A 13158-nucleotide genomic window follows, 5' to 3' on the forward strand; every position below is an offset into this window, starting at 1 on the left:
AAAAATCTCCCCTACTCATGACCCAAAAGAAATGTGCCTATTTTACAAAGAAAGGGATAAAAGGGCATGAATCGTACCAGATTCATTTCCAAAGGTAAGCCGTTTGAGGCTTGCCCCAAAGCCAGAGAGTTTGGGTTTTTAAAAACGTTTGTTCCCTTTCCACCCTCCCTTTTCAAAATTTATTAGTTTCGAAGGCAGCAGCTTCCAGGAACGCAATTAAAAACATCGGATAAACACCACCAGAATTTCAGTCGCAACAAAGAAAAAGTGCAACCACAAGACACCATCAAAAGCAGCAAAGACTTTGGCTCTGGCACCCATCGTGCAGTAACGTGAATAGTGTAAAGGTGAACATCTCCAGGGACGAAATTCCCGAACTGGGGCGCCACCACAGAAAAGGCCCTTCTCTGCTTGCTTGCTTGCTACCTGCCTGCCCTCTGAAGGTGGGGGCACCCACAGCAGAGACACCAGGTATAACCTTACAAGACAACTGGGTTTATAAATCCTTTAAATACCCCACTGCCCTTCTCCTGCGGCTGAGCTCCAGGTGTGCAAGAATGAGAACAACTTTGCAGGTACGTGAGCAGAAATTACTGGCCCACAACTTTCTACTTTTGAACTCCAGGTAGCAGACACACCATTTTCCATCCAGCAATCTGGTTTTGTTTCAATTCAGCAAGCTTACTGTTTCATGTGTGTCTTCAAAATCATAGCTTGGGCGGGGGGTGCTTAGACAACTGCGACCAAATCTGTGTGTATACACTCACATATATGTTTGTAGATTTTATAAATATATATAAAATACACACACAAACTTTTGTAAAAGCTTCCCAGCTGCTCGCCTGGAAGCTCACGCCTGTTCACCAGTGGCGATCAGAAAAGTGGTTCTTCACAACTCTGGTTTAGAACTGTCAGATCATAACCGGAAAAGTGGGCAGGCAGAGATCAGACTTAACTGAAAGCAGGCTAAAATGGTTCCGTATCCTATCAGAAAACAACCTCAACATAGGATATACAGACACACACACAGTGAACATCTGCGGTTTTCTTCAACAGATTCTAAGAACCTCTCCAGCAGCTATGAGGCCTCAAGACAGAATTAAATGCTTTAAAAAAACCAGTCCATGTGAAAACAACAACCCTGAGTGTTATTCTCAGCTTGAGTTTGTCTGGACAATGAGTTCACTTTTTCAAAGATTAGAGATTGCCCTAGGACTGGGGGCGGGGGGGGGCGGGGAGGTGTTAAATAAAAGGGTGTTTGCTCATGTGCTAACTTTTATTGCTCTTCATTCTACACCCCTTGTTTTAGCACCTGGAAAATTGGCGGTGCCACCTATTCAGAAAGCCAATAAATCTTCCCTCTCAACTCGACCAGACTTCCTTCTTTGCAGATGTTGGCAATCAGGTTTGCAAAATTTCAAAGTCATTCATTCCATGTGGGTGAGGTTTCATTATTGCAAAACTTGTCACCCTACCAACCCCTCCTGGTAAACTCCAAGTCACCTATGCACGCCTAGCGCTTTCTCCTCTCTGTTTTCTATGAAGGGGGGGGGAGAAGGCAAACACACAGCAGTGCATTGTAGTACAACAGTGTGTGTGTGTGTGTGTGTGTGTGTGTGTGTGTGTGTGTACGTACGTACGTACACACACACACACACACATTTGCCTTTTGCTGGCTTCCAGCAAGCCTCACAGCACAGGTCTTAAAAGGGCCAGAGAGATGGCAGAATTTGAAGTCCTCATCACTGAAGGCAGCACCATTTCCCTCCAGTTTTGCAACGGAGTGCTGCACATCTGCAGAAGGCTGCCAGCTGTTTTTAAACCTAGCCCATGCTCTGGGTGGATTGTCTGATCCAAGTATTTAAAAACAAAAGGGGGTGGGAATCTAATTTGGGAAGAAGAGGAAAGGAAGGGGGAAGAAACACCAGGCAGCTTCAAAGTCTTAGACCTTAACAGGGAAGGAAAAACGCCTAAAGCACTTGGGAAAATCTGCAAGGAAAAAACCCCATCAAGTTGGGAGTGAGTGCTGTTGTTTTAAAGGGGTTTGGGGAGGCTTAGATTCCTCTCCACACAGCAGTTTTCTGTCTATGGGTTTTAAAATATTTTTTCAGAAGACCAGCTACCGCTTGGCTCTTGCACAGATGCCCAACCGCAAAAATCCATCCCAAGCTAAAATGAGCACATGCCTGCAGAGGCACTTTTTAAAAGGTTCTGGGCATGGACTAATGCTCTCCTGGATTTCGTATCACACACATGCACAGACATAGCCCACTGTGCCCTCCCTCCTTCACCTCCAGAGGGCTAGAAAGAAGTCCAGGAACAAGGAATTTCTGTAAACACTAGAACTTTTCATCTGTTTCAAATTGCATGCACACGCTTGCCCTCGCACCCAAAGATGGCACTTTAACTTCATTGCAGAACAATCCATTTCTCGCACACAAAAGAATTCCAAGAGAAGATTGCAGGAGATGGGGGCATTTTTTCAGAAAAGAAAAGAAAAAAAATATGGATCCTACTATGCAAGTTTATTCTACCAGAGAGCCAAGAAATTAATAAATAAGCACAGGTTTTTACCCTCCATTAATGCATTTAAGAGAAATCCAGATTTGCTTTGGGCACATGGTAAATAATTCTTTTCTTTTTCAATCCTGGCAGCAATTCTTTTCAACACTTTCTCTTTTTTTAAAAAAAAGTTAAAATCAACACAGGCAAACACTGGTAACTAACCAAACACAGCCAGCTAAATTCTGCGCAATGTATATATTTGAAGACGGCAGGCCCAGTAAGATAAACAGACTTTAGCAAGACAAAAGAATCTTTGGATATTTTAAAAGGTGCCCAGAAACAGGGAGGGGGGAGATGGGGCAGTGTCCCTCCCCCACAACATTCTTCCATATTATTTCCCACCTCTACAAATTCAAACCACAAGATTTGAAAAGGTTTCTTATGTTATTCTCCATGCATTTAAATTATAAGCTATGACAACAAAAAAATAAATAAATCCGAATCTCTAGTAAAAACGTATTATTTTGCAACTGAGATGCAAAAAACTTGATCCACAACAGATGTCATTCAAATCTTGCAAGGTGAAAAGAAGAAAAGTTTGGGAAGGGGAGAGAAGAGATCCTAAAAAAATATGTCCCCAGCCATCTGTCAGCAATGCCTGCAAACCCAAATATCCGTGAAACTTTGGAGGGGCTGCCAAATGGCTTTGCTAAACAGGCAAAATCTTAAATCTGCTCCTCCCCTGAGAAGGAAGGGAGAAATCTTCTCCCCCTCAACCCCACTTTATGCTTTATGTTGGGCAGAGGGCAAAAAACAAACAAACCCTTAGCGATTGGAACATTCAGTGCTATGCAAAGTCACAGAATCCACACTGCAGAAAGAGTCCGGCAGTCATCAGCAGCAAGAATAAAACTGGCAATAAGAGAACAACTTCCAGACTTATTTAAGGCAACAGCCACCACCGCTAGAGCCGACCATCAAAGGTACCCATTCTCCCAACACAGCCCAGTTTGCACAAATATCTCAGTGCGGGAAAAGGTGTGGGAGAGAGAGACACGGGTGTGGTACAATCGCTCCCCAGATTGTAAAGGGAAAGCTTTCCTTGCCCGTATTTATTTAAAATACAGGCATTTTGTTCAAGGGTTCAAGTTCAGTTGCACAGCCAAGGAGGGCCTGTTTCCCGCTGCCAGAAAAGGGTGGGATCCTGCAGGTCTAGAATTCCACAGGTCTGGAATGCCGGCTTCTGCCAGGCCGGCCAAGATTTATGCTTCTCGGCTGCTCTTGAAAATGTGAGCGATGCTTTGTGTATGCTTGGGCGGGGGTGATTTCAAGAAATCCTGATGGGCCGACTCCTCTGGGAGAACAGGCTGGCTGGAAGGGACAAGGGCACCCCAAGCCAATGTAGGGCATAGCCTTAAAAGAGAGGGATGGGGGGGGGGCTGTGCCCTTATCCAAAGCAGACTGTCTGGCGTTATAGGGCGGGTTCCTATCAGTTCCCAAGCTTCATTCTATTGCATTTATTTTATTAGCGGTTGGAGGGCTGTTCCTATGGGACCCCCAGGATTTCTGGCTCACGGGACCTACAGCCATGTAGAGGAAGGGGTGGTCTGTTTTGCAGGGAGGGGGCACAACAGACTACAGAGTATTCCCAAAGCCATACAGACTATTTAAGTAGAATCGCTTTTGGGAGTAGGGGTGGTAAGAAAGCCACCCTACCAAAGAGAGATTTGTCTGTTTTTAGGAAGCAGAATTAATGTGTCATCTTTATTAAAGGGGGGGGGGGTTGATGTGGGCTTAAGGCTGCCAGGCACTTCTATAAAGCCCCATCTGGAATTATTGGGCAGAGGGCTGCTCCCAAGGGATCCCGAGGTTTTATTTTGTTGAATTCATTTTTGAGGGGAGGGTGTTCTACGGCATGCCCAGGTTTTCTGTCTTATGGGGCCTTCAGTCATATGGGGAAAGGGCAGATCTGTTTGGCAGGGGGCTCAGTATGTTCTTGGGTGGGGAGGCAAACAGACTGCAGAGTATTTATCCAGCTATTTTTACTGCTATTTAAATGCAATCTCTTGGGAGTGGGGGAGAGAAGCCAGCCTACTAAGGGATTGACTATTTTTCGGAAAGCGGGATTATACAGTATATTTTTGGAGGCTGATAGGGAAGGAAACCAACCCAATTTTCCAAGCTTGGGACCCCCTAAAGTGGGGGGGGGCATTTTGAAGGTAAATTTGCAGAGGAAGGAGTAAAGGCGGACCCCCCCTGCACCGGCCTTCCTTCCACCCCCCGTTTTCCTCTCCCCCAAATAAACTTCCTCTTTCCCACCCCCCCCACCCCCCGGCCACGTCTGCGTGTCGACTTACCCGCGTGGGAATGGAGGTTGAGTCCGGCGGCGAGGTACTTGGCGGGGCCGAGGGGCGCGGGCGGCAGTCCGGCCGCCAAGGGGGCGAGCCGGGCGGCGGCGGCGCGGTGGTGCCCGTCCATGGCCAGGCCCGAGAGGAGCGGCGGCGGCGGGAGGTGGACGGCGCGCGGGGGCCCGCCGAGGTCTCGCCCATCCATGCTGCGCTCCCGCCGCCGCCGCCGGACTCAGCGAAGGCGCAGCGAGGACAAGCGCCGCTGCCCGCGCCGCGCGCCCGGCCGCGCAACCATTCTCCGCGCGCGCGGGGCTCCGGCTGCCCAGGCGGCCCCGGACGGGAGCCTGCAAAAGAAGGCGAAAGGCGCCGCTTGAGTCTCGCAGAAAGGCGGCGGCAGCTCGAGGTTCCCTCCTAGACCCCCACCCAGCCCCACCGAGGGGTCTCCAATCTTCAGCGGGAAAGGAGAGCCCGGCATATATATATATACACACAGAGAGAGAGAGCTGCCTGTTTTGCGCCTTCAAAAAAGGCGAGAGGAGAAAAAGCAAGGAAACAAGGCTTCTTTACTCACAAGTAAACCTCACGAGGTCCAATGGGGCTTACTCCCAAGGAAGTGGGCGTCCAGCACTCCCCAATTTTTTAAAAAAAACAAAGATTCGTCCCTGGAACCCGAGTTCACATTTTGAAGACTTTTTAAAAAAATATTAGAATATATGCGTTGTATTTTGTTTGCAGGGGGGAAATGTGTGTGTGTACAAAATAAAGGCTTTTTAAAAGTTAGGGAGGTTTCTCCCAAGCGGCTGTTTACTCGCGAGTAAGCGCCTTCGGCCTGCAATCGGAAGCTGCCGCCGCCGCCGGTACGCGCTCGTGTACCCGGGCAGCCAGCTCCGATGCGTTGAGGCTTACTGTCGAGTAAATAGGCGCAGGATCGTGCCCCAGCCCCCCTTTCGGAAGCACAGAGAGAGCGTGAGAGAGCCCTGTTTAAAGTCGACAGGGCTTGCTTCGGAAAGGGGCAGAATCAGACTCGCGTTTGGAACCGCAGTTGCGCGGCCCGATCCGAAACGCCTTGGCTGAAAAGGACTTGCTCCCCAGGGGTGGAAAGGGCTCTTTAGGATCGCGCCCTTAACCGAGACACTTTCCTGCCTCTCTTGCAACCTCGGTCATGGGGTGGGGGAAGATATGAGGAATTTAACCGGACCCACCTTCCTTGGCTTCTAGCTGTTATCTAAAATGGACTGTCTTTTAAAATCCCGACTCGTCTGTTTTTTGCCCTCTCCCTCTCCTCTCACGTCTTGCCCGGACCCCCTCTCCCTCCCCAGTATCGATTTTGACAAATCCTCATTCCTTCCCCTCCATCTTATCAGATGTGGGTCGACAAAAATGTAGAAAGGGCGGCGGGTGGGGGGCTGGGAGCTCCTACTCGCCCGGAGGCGAAAATAACCCATTACATATTTTATCATCTTCTTAGCCCTGGAAAAGTATTTAATGTTTAACCTTTTACGCACACGCTGCAAGCTGGCCCTGATAAGGAGCCCGAGATTTCTTCACGCCACTTGGGCAAAATGGCTCGGAAGGAAAATGGGGTTTTATTATTACTATTATTACTGAGGAAGCCACCAACCCGGTTCTGTTTCCAGCGACGACCTCGCTACACTGGTTGGAATTTAATAAAATATAATAAAATAAAGGTTTCTTGCGCTCTCCTTCTCTGCCAGAAATCGTGCTAGTTTCCTTGCTAGGAAGCCCAACCGACTGTCTTTAAGAAGTAAGGCTGCAATCCTCGCCCCATTTACCCAGGAGTAAACCCCACTGTCTTCAGTGTCTCTCCGGGTTCAATGGGGCTTAGTCCCCAGTAACACCGGCAAGAATAACCATTTGTATCCACCGTCTGGTTACTCAGCGGGGGTCGCTTCCAAATCATGGGACAGAATTTTTCTCTCTCCCAAAAATGAGGCTCCAATGTCTGCCCTTCAAAAAAAATAAAAATCAAGCATTCTTTTAAATGAGGAGGAATGCAGAGAGAAGTTTCCAAAGTATTTTTGGTTGTTTCCCTCTAACCCACCGCCATAAAATAGTCCAAAATATTTAGAATTCAGCTCACTGAAAAAATGGAGGGAGTGGAAGAGGGACTTGTTGGAAAATGACTTTCTTTTTCAAAGAAAGGCTATTCTCCCTCTCTCCAACTCTGAAGTCATTCACCAGCTGCCTTAAAATCACCAAAAAAAGAGAGAATTTAGTCGATGTTTTAGCTCTCTGTTCCCAGGGGAAAATATCGCCTTGGAATTTCCTCAGACTGGTTCTTATGAACTGGTTGATGAGAACGCAGAGTACAAAAATCCCCGTTTGGTCCCTTACAAGGATTAATTAAGAGTTTCTTACTTTAATCTGGGTTTAGTTAAAACTACCTCCGTGTTTATTAGACAACACCCACCCCAATCCAATACACGCCACTGAAATAGATACAAGACTGAAACGTTTGTTCCCATTTTCTTATAAGCCACCAGATAAATAAATCGGCGGCTTTGCATTTTAAGGATATAAAGGGCAAATGGTCCGTTTGTCCATTTCAGTTGCACGTATGGGGTTTTTTGGGGGGGGGGGAGCCCTTCCCCATAACTTCTTTCTCTAAGCTTCAATTTTTATTCTTTGGAGAGGGAAGGTTCTTGTTTCAATTCCTATTTGGCCTTAATATACACACACTTCGGATTCCTGTGTGAGAGATGTGGGCACACTTTTAAGATCAGATGGGAATGAAAACAAGACCACCGCATCCCAAACCAAGACATATATATATATATTTGGGGTGCGGGGGGCCGGCTGTGCGTGTACAGAATTTCATTTTATGCCTTTTACTTTCCTTGATCTCAGTTCTTAACCCCCCCCCCAAAAAAAAAACATGGCTGGACTCCTGATTTTAATTAAAAGCAGCCTAACCGAAAATGCCTGGTTCTTGGGTTCTCTTCGCCACGGAGAAGGGGGCGGGGAGGAGAGACCAAATCTGGGGCGCCCCGGTCCGGAGAAGAGGAATTTTGAAAAATTTGGAGAGGAGGGAAAGTGGAGAGGGGCGTTGGGGGAGGGGGAGGACCCGGTCCTGAAATTGCCCTGGGGTCGCTTTTTTTTTCTCCCCTCCCCTCCCCAGAGACAACTTCCCAAGTCAGCAAGAGTTGCAAAGCTTACCTTTCGGAAGGATTTAATTTTTATCTAGTCCTCTTCTTTGGCATTCTTCGGCCGGGTTTTCTCGCACCTGGACCCCAACCCTCCCTCCCGCGTTTCAAAAAATTAGATCCACAAGCGGGGTGTTTTGGTTTTTTTCCGGGGTGGGGGCTGCAGCGGCCTTCCTCCCCCCTTCTTCCTCTTCCTCTTCCACTCTGAGCATCCAAAAGGGTCCTCGCCTGGTTCTCCTGGGCTCCCCTCTCCACCCTGAAAAGCGGCAGGACAGGCGGGTTCCTCGGCGGGCGGCTTTCACAAACTCGGGTTCCCTCGTCGTGTGAACGGGTCCGGCTTCCTCGTAAGCTCCAGGTCGGCGCCTTGTCGGTCGGGAGACTTCAAGATCCACACATATACAGCCCGGGCTTGGAAGAGGTGCCATCCACCCAAAAAAAAACCCCTTTCAAGTTCCTCTCCGTGGATCTCTTAAAAAAAAAAAAAGAAGAGGGGGAGGGGAGGAAGGGGGGGAAGCCTCTTTAGCAATGAAACAAGCATTGTTCCTTGCATCCCGCCCCCCCTCCGGGCCAGCCAGCCAAAATTTCATAGTAGGCCTCCCCATTGGCTGCCCCGCCCGCCACTCAGCCTCATGTAAACACTTTGGCCCGCCGCCATCCTTATAAAGCCAATTATGGCCCGAGCGGGGCGAGAGTGGGGAGGGGCAGTTTCAAGGCTCCCCGGCGGGGAGGGCTGAATGGGCGAAGCGGGCGGTGGGAATTCAGAGAGGCGGTTTCAAGGTGTCCCCCCAACCCCGTTTTTTTTTCTTTCTCCGCCTCTGGTCTGCTCTGGCTGATCATAAACAGAAAATCGGGGCGGGGGGGGAGCTGCCATCTCCAGCCCTCCCCCCCCCAACCCCGAGGGAGGGGTTGCAAGCCTGCCCCACATGTCTTTGGGGGAGGGGGTGGGGAGAGACTGGTGGCCCCCGGAGCGTTTTTCGTGGCCCAGGCGGGTTGCAGCGCCTAGGAAGGAAGGAGGGAGGGAGGGAGGGAGGGGTGTCTGTTCCGCTCTGCATGCTTACTCGGAAGTAAGCCGGCCTTCAACTCCCCGGGAGGAAAGCAAGCGCAGCATCGGCGGCCCGAGCCTAGGCATGTTTACTCAGGTGTAAGCTTCCGCCATGTAACTCCCCAAACCCTCCTCCGCAGGTAAGACAACCGGGGATGGGGGTTGGGTAGGTGGGTGGGATGGAAACCACGCAGCAGCTCTGCAGCGACGGGGGCTTACTCGAGAGTAAGGCAGCGCGCTGCTGCTGCTGCTGCTTGCCCAGGCTTGGGAGCAAAGCGACCGGGGGTGGGGCGAGGGCGCTCGGTATTGAGGTGCAGCTTACTTCCGAGTGAAGGTGCGTGGATCGGGGCCGCAGAGCACCTCAGCTTAGAGGCTTTATTTGGGGGTTCGTGGGGGGGAGCGAAGCAGATCTATCCTCTCTGGGAGTTCCTCTGGGGCAGAGCCAGGGAAAGCTGCACCCCATCCCAGATATTGGGGCGGCCGGGGGTCTCGGAGCCTGATCCCAAACCCATAGCAGCGTCCCTCCCGTTCCCCCCCTTGCAATCCGAATTAATGCCTTGGGGAGGGGTCGTCCCTCCGCCCCGGAATTGCTCAGCCCTCCATCCTATTCCCCCCCAAGGCCCCAACTACACTTTTTAGGGACTTCGGATTTATCCTCACCCCCGAGAGAGACGGGAGAACCTTAAACACTGGGCTGCTCTAGCTTGATCCGCTTTCACGCCGCTTGGTTGTGTCTACACGATCTCTCCGGCCAACAAACATCCCAGGCCTGGTCTTGGGAGCGCGGTGCTGGCGAGGATATTTGCAGTTTAGGTCTGGAAACTTGGCTGCGAGCCTGTGCCCTTTGGCGTGGGAGTAATTGCCGGTGGACTTTGGGTCTCACTCCGGAGTAAACGGAGCCGGCTGTCCGGAGTCCAGTTTGGACTCTTCCCCCCCCCCTCCCAACAACCTCATTTCGCTTTGCAAAGCAGTTGAACCAGGGCGACCGGAGGGACAAACTGGTTGCCTTTACAAACCGAATTGGCAAGTAACGTTTCAGATTTAGACATACTTTTTAAATGTATGTATATATACATAAACGAAAAGCAAAAAATATCCTATTTCCTGTTTTCGAGCTTGTTTTGAGTTAATATGTTGATTGAGCTGTGATAGCTGCATTGCTAGGGAGATTGAGCTAGTTGATCCCTGGAGATCCCTTTGAACCGGTACCATTCTAGAATACTCCGTATTTTTTTGCTGTAGCGGATTAAACTCGCCCACCCCGCAAAGCTACCCGAAGGAGAGAGATCTGGAAGCCGCATTTGCTTGGACCGGATATTATTTTGCTTGTGTGAATTAAGAGTGTATTTGCAATAATAATAAAACATTAAACAAAACAAAAATCGCTTTTGGACACTCTTATTTGCCCCTGAATGGATAGAGGGAAGGGAGAAAAATGGGAAGGGGGAGGGGAGACACCCTACCCTGACTTAATTCCAGTGTAAACGTAAACCCCCCCCCCACCTAGCAGTTTCAAACTGCCCCCGAAGCTCCAGCGAGGCAGTTTCTAGGCTGCCCTCTTTGGGAAGGAGAGAGCGCGGGGGGGGGGGGAGAGAAAGCGACCGAAAATAGAAGCCGAAGAAGAAAAATGCAAACTTCTTTTAATGGGGTTTTTTTTTTTGGCGGGGGGGGGCGTTAAAACGTCGCGATGCAAAAGGAGATAGCAACAAATAGCCAAGCTTGGTCTCTCTCTCTCTCCCCCCCCCCCCGGGCTAGTGAAGGAGTGACGACTTCGCCTCGGGATTGAATGGCTGGGATCCAAATTAGCGAAGGAGCAACAAGAGAATTGGGGTTTTTTAAGCGGGGGGGGAGGGGAAAAGAGGAGGGGCGAGAGCCCCGCCACCTGGGCAGAATGCAGAAAAGGGAGAGCCCCCCCGCCGCCTCTTTTCCCACCACTCCGATTTTATTTTACAACGGTAACGGGTTTGCATGGAATTGTGTGTTGTTTTTTTAAGCCTGCAGATCTTATATATAAAAAATGTAGGTATTCCCCTCCCCCCAAAACAAAATTTATTTTGCAGGACGGAGCCCCCTCTCAAGAGATGTGGAGCGAAGGTTGCATCCGATGCCCGGTTTTCCATGCAGGGGGGTGTGCTTGGTCGGGGTTTTTTTTTGGGGGGGTACTGTATTTATTTAGCCCCATCTTTTTCTGGAGCAGAGCAAGCGTACAAGCCTGGATCCAGCCGATGGATTTTTTTATAAAAAAAACACACCCCTAATAATATTTACTGTTTTCACACCCGGATCCTCGCCAGAAGCTGCGAGTTTTGATATGGGGGCGGGGGGAGAAGCTGTGCGATAAATCCTTGCTTCGTCAATAAAACGAAAGCGCTGCCTGTTTATTTTCCTTTTTGCAAAGGCGCGTCCTTTTGCAACTCGCCCCCCCCCCCGGTTAAAAATATATATATATAAGCGGTTCCCATCAGGCCGGGGCGCAAATCTGCATTTCATTACAGCGCCCGAGAGCCCATCCCGCCCTCTCCGGGTTAGTGACCCACCCAGTCCCTCCCCCGCAGATTTTGCTCCCCGGCCGGATCCTCGCGCGTGCTTCCTCCTCGGGAGCAAGGCCTGCCCGCCTTCCCTCCCGGAGGGGTTTACTCGAAGGCAAGAGGATTGCGCCAAGAAAAATACAGCTCTTGCGAGCGGGGGGGGGGGAGGAAGGGAAGGGCCCGATCCTCTCCCTCCCCCGCACGTCGTGGCCTTTTCCCGCTGCAAAAAAAAATGCACGAAGGGGGGGGGGAGGTGGAAGAGAGGGAGGTCGGGTCCCCACCCCGCGCGATCCCTCCCCAGCTGCGGGAGGAGATTTTGCAATTTTTAAAAATTGCCATAAATCCCCAGTTGGGTCCGGTCGCCTCCGCGGCTGCAAAAAAGAGGTTCCTACTCGCGCGGAGTCGCTGCAAGGCTGCTGGCGGGTTTTTTCCCCACCCTCTCCACCTTTTGCATCTCTCTCTTAAAAAAAACCAAAATCAAAAAACCACCCATTTTTAAAAAATTCGCTTTTCCCCCGCCTGGTAAACAACAGCTGGGAGCCATCTTGGCAGCAGGGTGGAGTATCGGGGGGGGGGGCAGAGGAGGACGACGAGACGTCTAAAAAGAGCCTTACTGAAGATCGCTCTGCTTTGCTTTTCTTCCTTTCCTTGCCTCTTTCCCCTTATTTCAGTATTTTTATATATTTTTAAAAACCTGTTTGCAACGCGCCGCCTTCCAGGTTAGTGCATGGAAAGAGCTGTCCGGCCAGGCTTGCAGTTCCACGCCGAGCTTTTTCCGGGGGGTTGTTGGGGTGCCCTTAACCAGAAGATATTGCATTTCCCCCCTTTAATTTTTATCCGGGGGGGGAAAACATGCTTTGCCGTAAGTATTTAGACCAATTCGTCTGACTTTAGATGGAGGGAGGGGGCTGTTCTTCATTTTCACCATCTTCCCCCCCACCCCGCAAAAAAATAGCACATAATTCCCTTTCCCATCCCACCAAGATCTGTGAAACGTTGTGTTTACTTTTAACAGCCAGGAGTGTTGCTGGTGGTTTTTGCAACAAACTGTCGAGCCCAAAATGTATATATATATTTTCTCCTCCTGAATAGATCGATCGATCGATAGATTCTCCTCCCAATTAGGTTTGTCCGTCCTGAAGCTGGAGCTTAAGAGTTGCAGTTATATCCCCAACCCCCAACCCCAAAAAAGCCTATTTAACAGCACAGCCTGTGGATGTTTACTCGGAAGTAGGCCCTATTGTGGCTCAGTGTACTCTCAGGTAAGTGCACAGGATTGTAGTCCTAAGGATTTCTCCCCCCCCCCAAAAAAAAGAAACAACAACAACAACCCCAGATTTAATTCAGTAGATGTCCAGGGCTAATATATCTTGAGGAATCGTAAATGCATTAATTTAGGAAGCTGCCTGGACCACAGAATAGTAAAAATTACATTTTTTCCCACCACTTACCAAAGGTCGTTCTAACCTTGAAGCAAGCTTTACACACACACACACACACACACAGCCCTCCTCCTGCTTCCAGATTCTCACCCCTGATGGAAGCTTTGGGGCTGCAACCCTACGTCTACT

General features: G+C 49.9%; 1 protein-coding gene and 2 long non-coding RNA genes across 5 annotated transcripts in view; 2 read left to right on the top strand and 1 right to left on the bottom strand.

The window, feature by feature from the left end:
* Positions 1 to 5073, bottom strand: part of TNRC18 (trinucleotide repeat containing 18) — a 118871-nt gene extending 113798 nt beyond the window's left edge. For all 3 annotated transcript variants that reach the window (XM_081169316.1, XM_081169315.1, XM_081169314.1), the window contains exon 1: positions 4863 to 5073. In XM_081169316.1, coding sequence (XP_081025442.1) covers positions 4863 to 5058 — 196 coding nt within the window. In that variant the 5' untranslated portion in view covers positions 5059 to 5073. The remainder of the gene's footprint in view (positions 1 to 4862) is intronic.
* Positions 5074 to 8935: 3862 nt separating this feature from the next.
* Positions 8936 to 10441, top strand: LOC308573748. Its single transcript, XR_014002167.1, has 2 exons — positions 8936 to 9199; positions 10302 to 10441. It is a non-coding gene; the product is annotated as an uncharacterized lncRNA (long non-coding RNA).
* A 273-nt stretch (positions 10442 to 10714) lies between these two features.
* LOC308572785 lies at positions 10715 to 12768 on the top strand. Its single transcript, XR_014001868.1, has 2 exons — positions 10715 to 12306; positions 12680 to 12768. It is a non-coding gene; the product is annotated as an uncharacterized lncRNA (long non-coding RNA).
* The last annotated feature ends 390 nt before the right edge of the window (positions 12769 to 13158 follow it).

The sequence above is a fragment of the Podarcis bocagei genome, assembly GCF_964188305.1.
Source record: "Podarcis bocagei genome assembly, chromosome: 14".
Classification (NCBI taxonomy): Eukaryota; Metazoa; Chordata; class Lepidosauria; order Squamata; family Lacertidae; genus Podarcis; species Podarcis bocagei.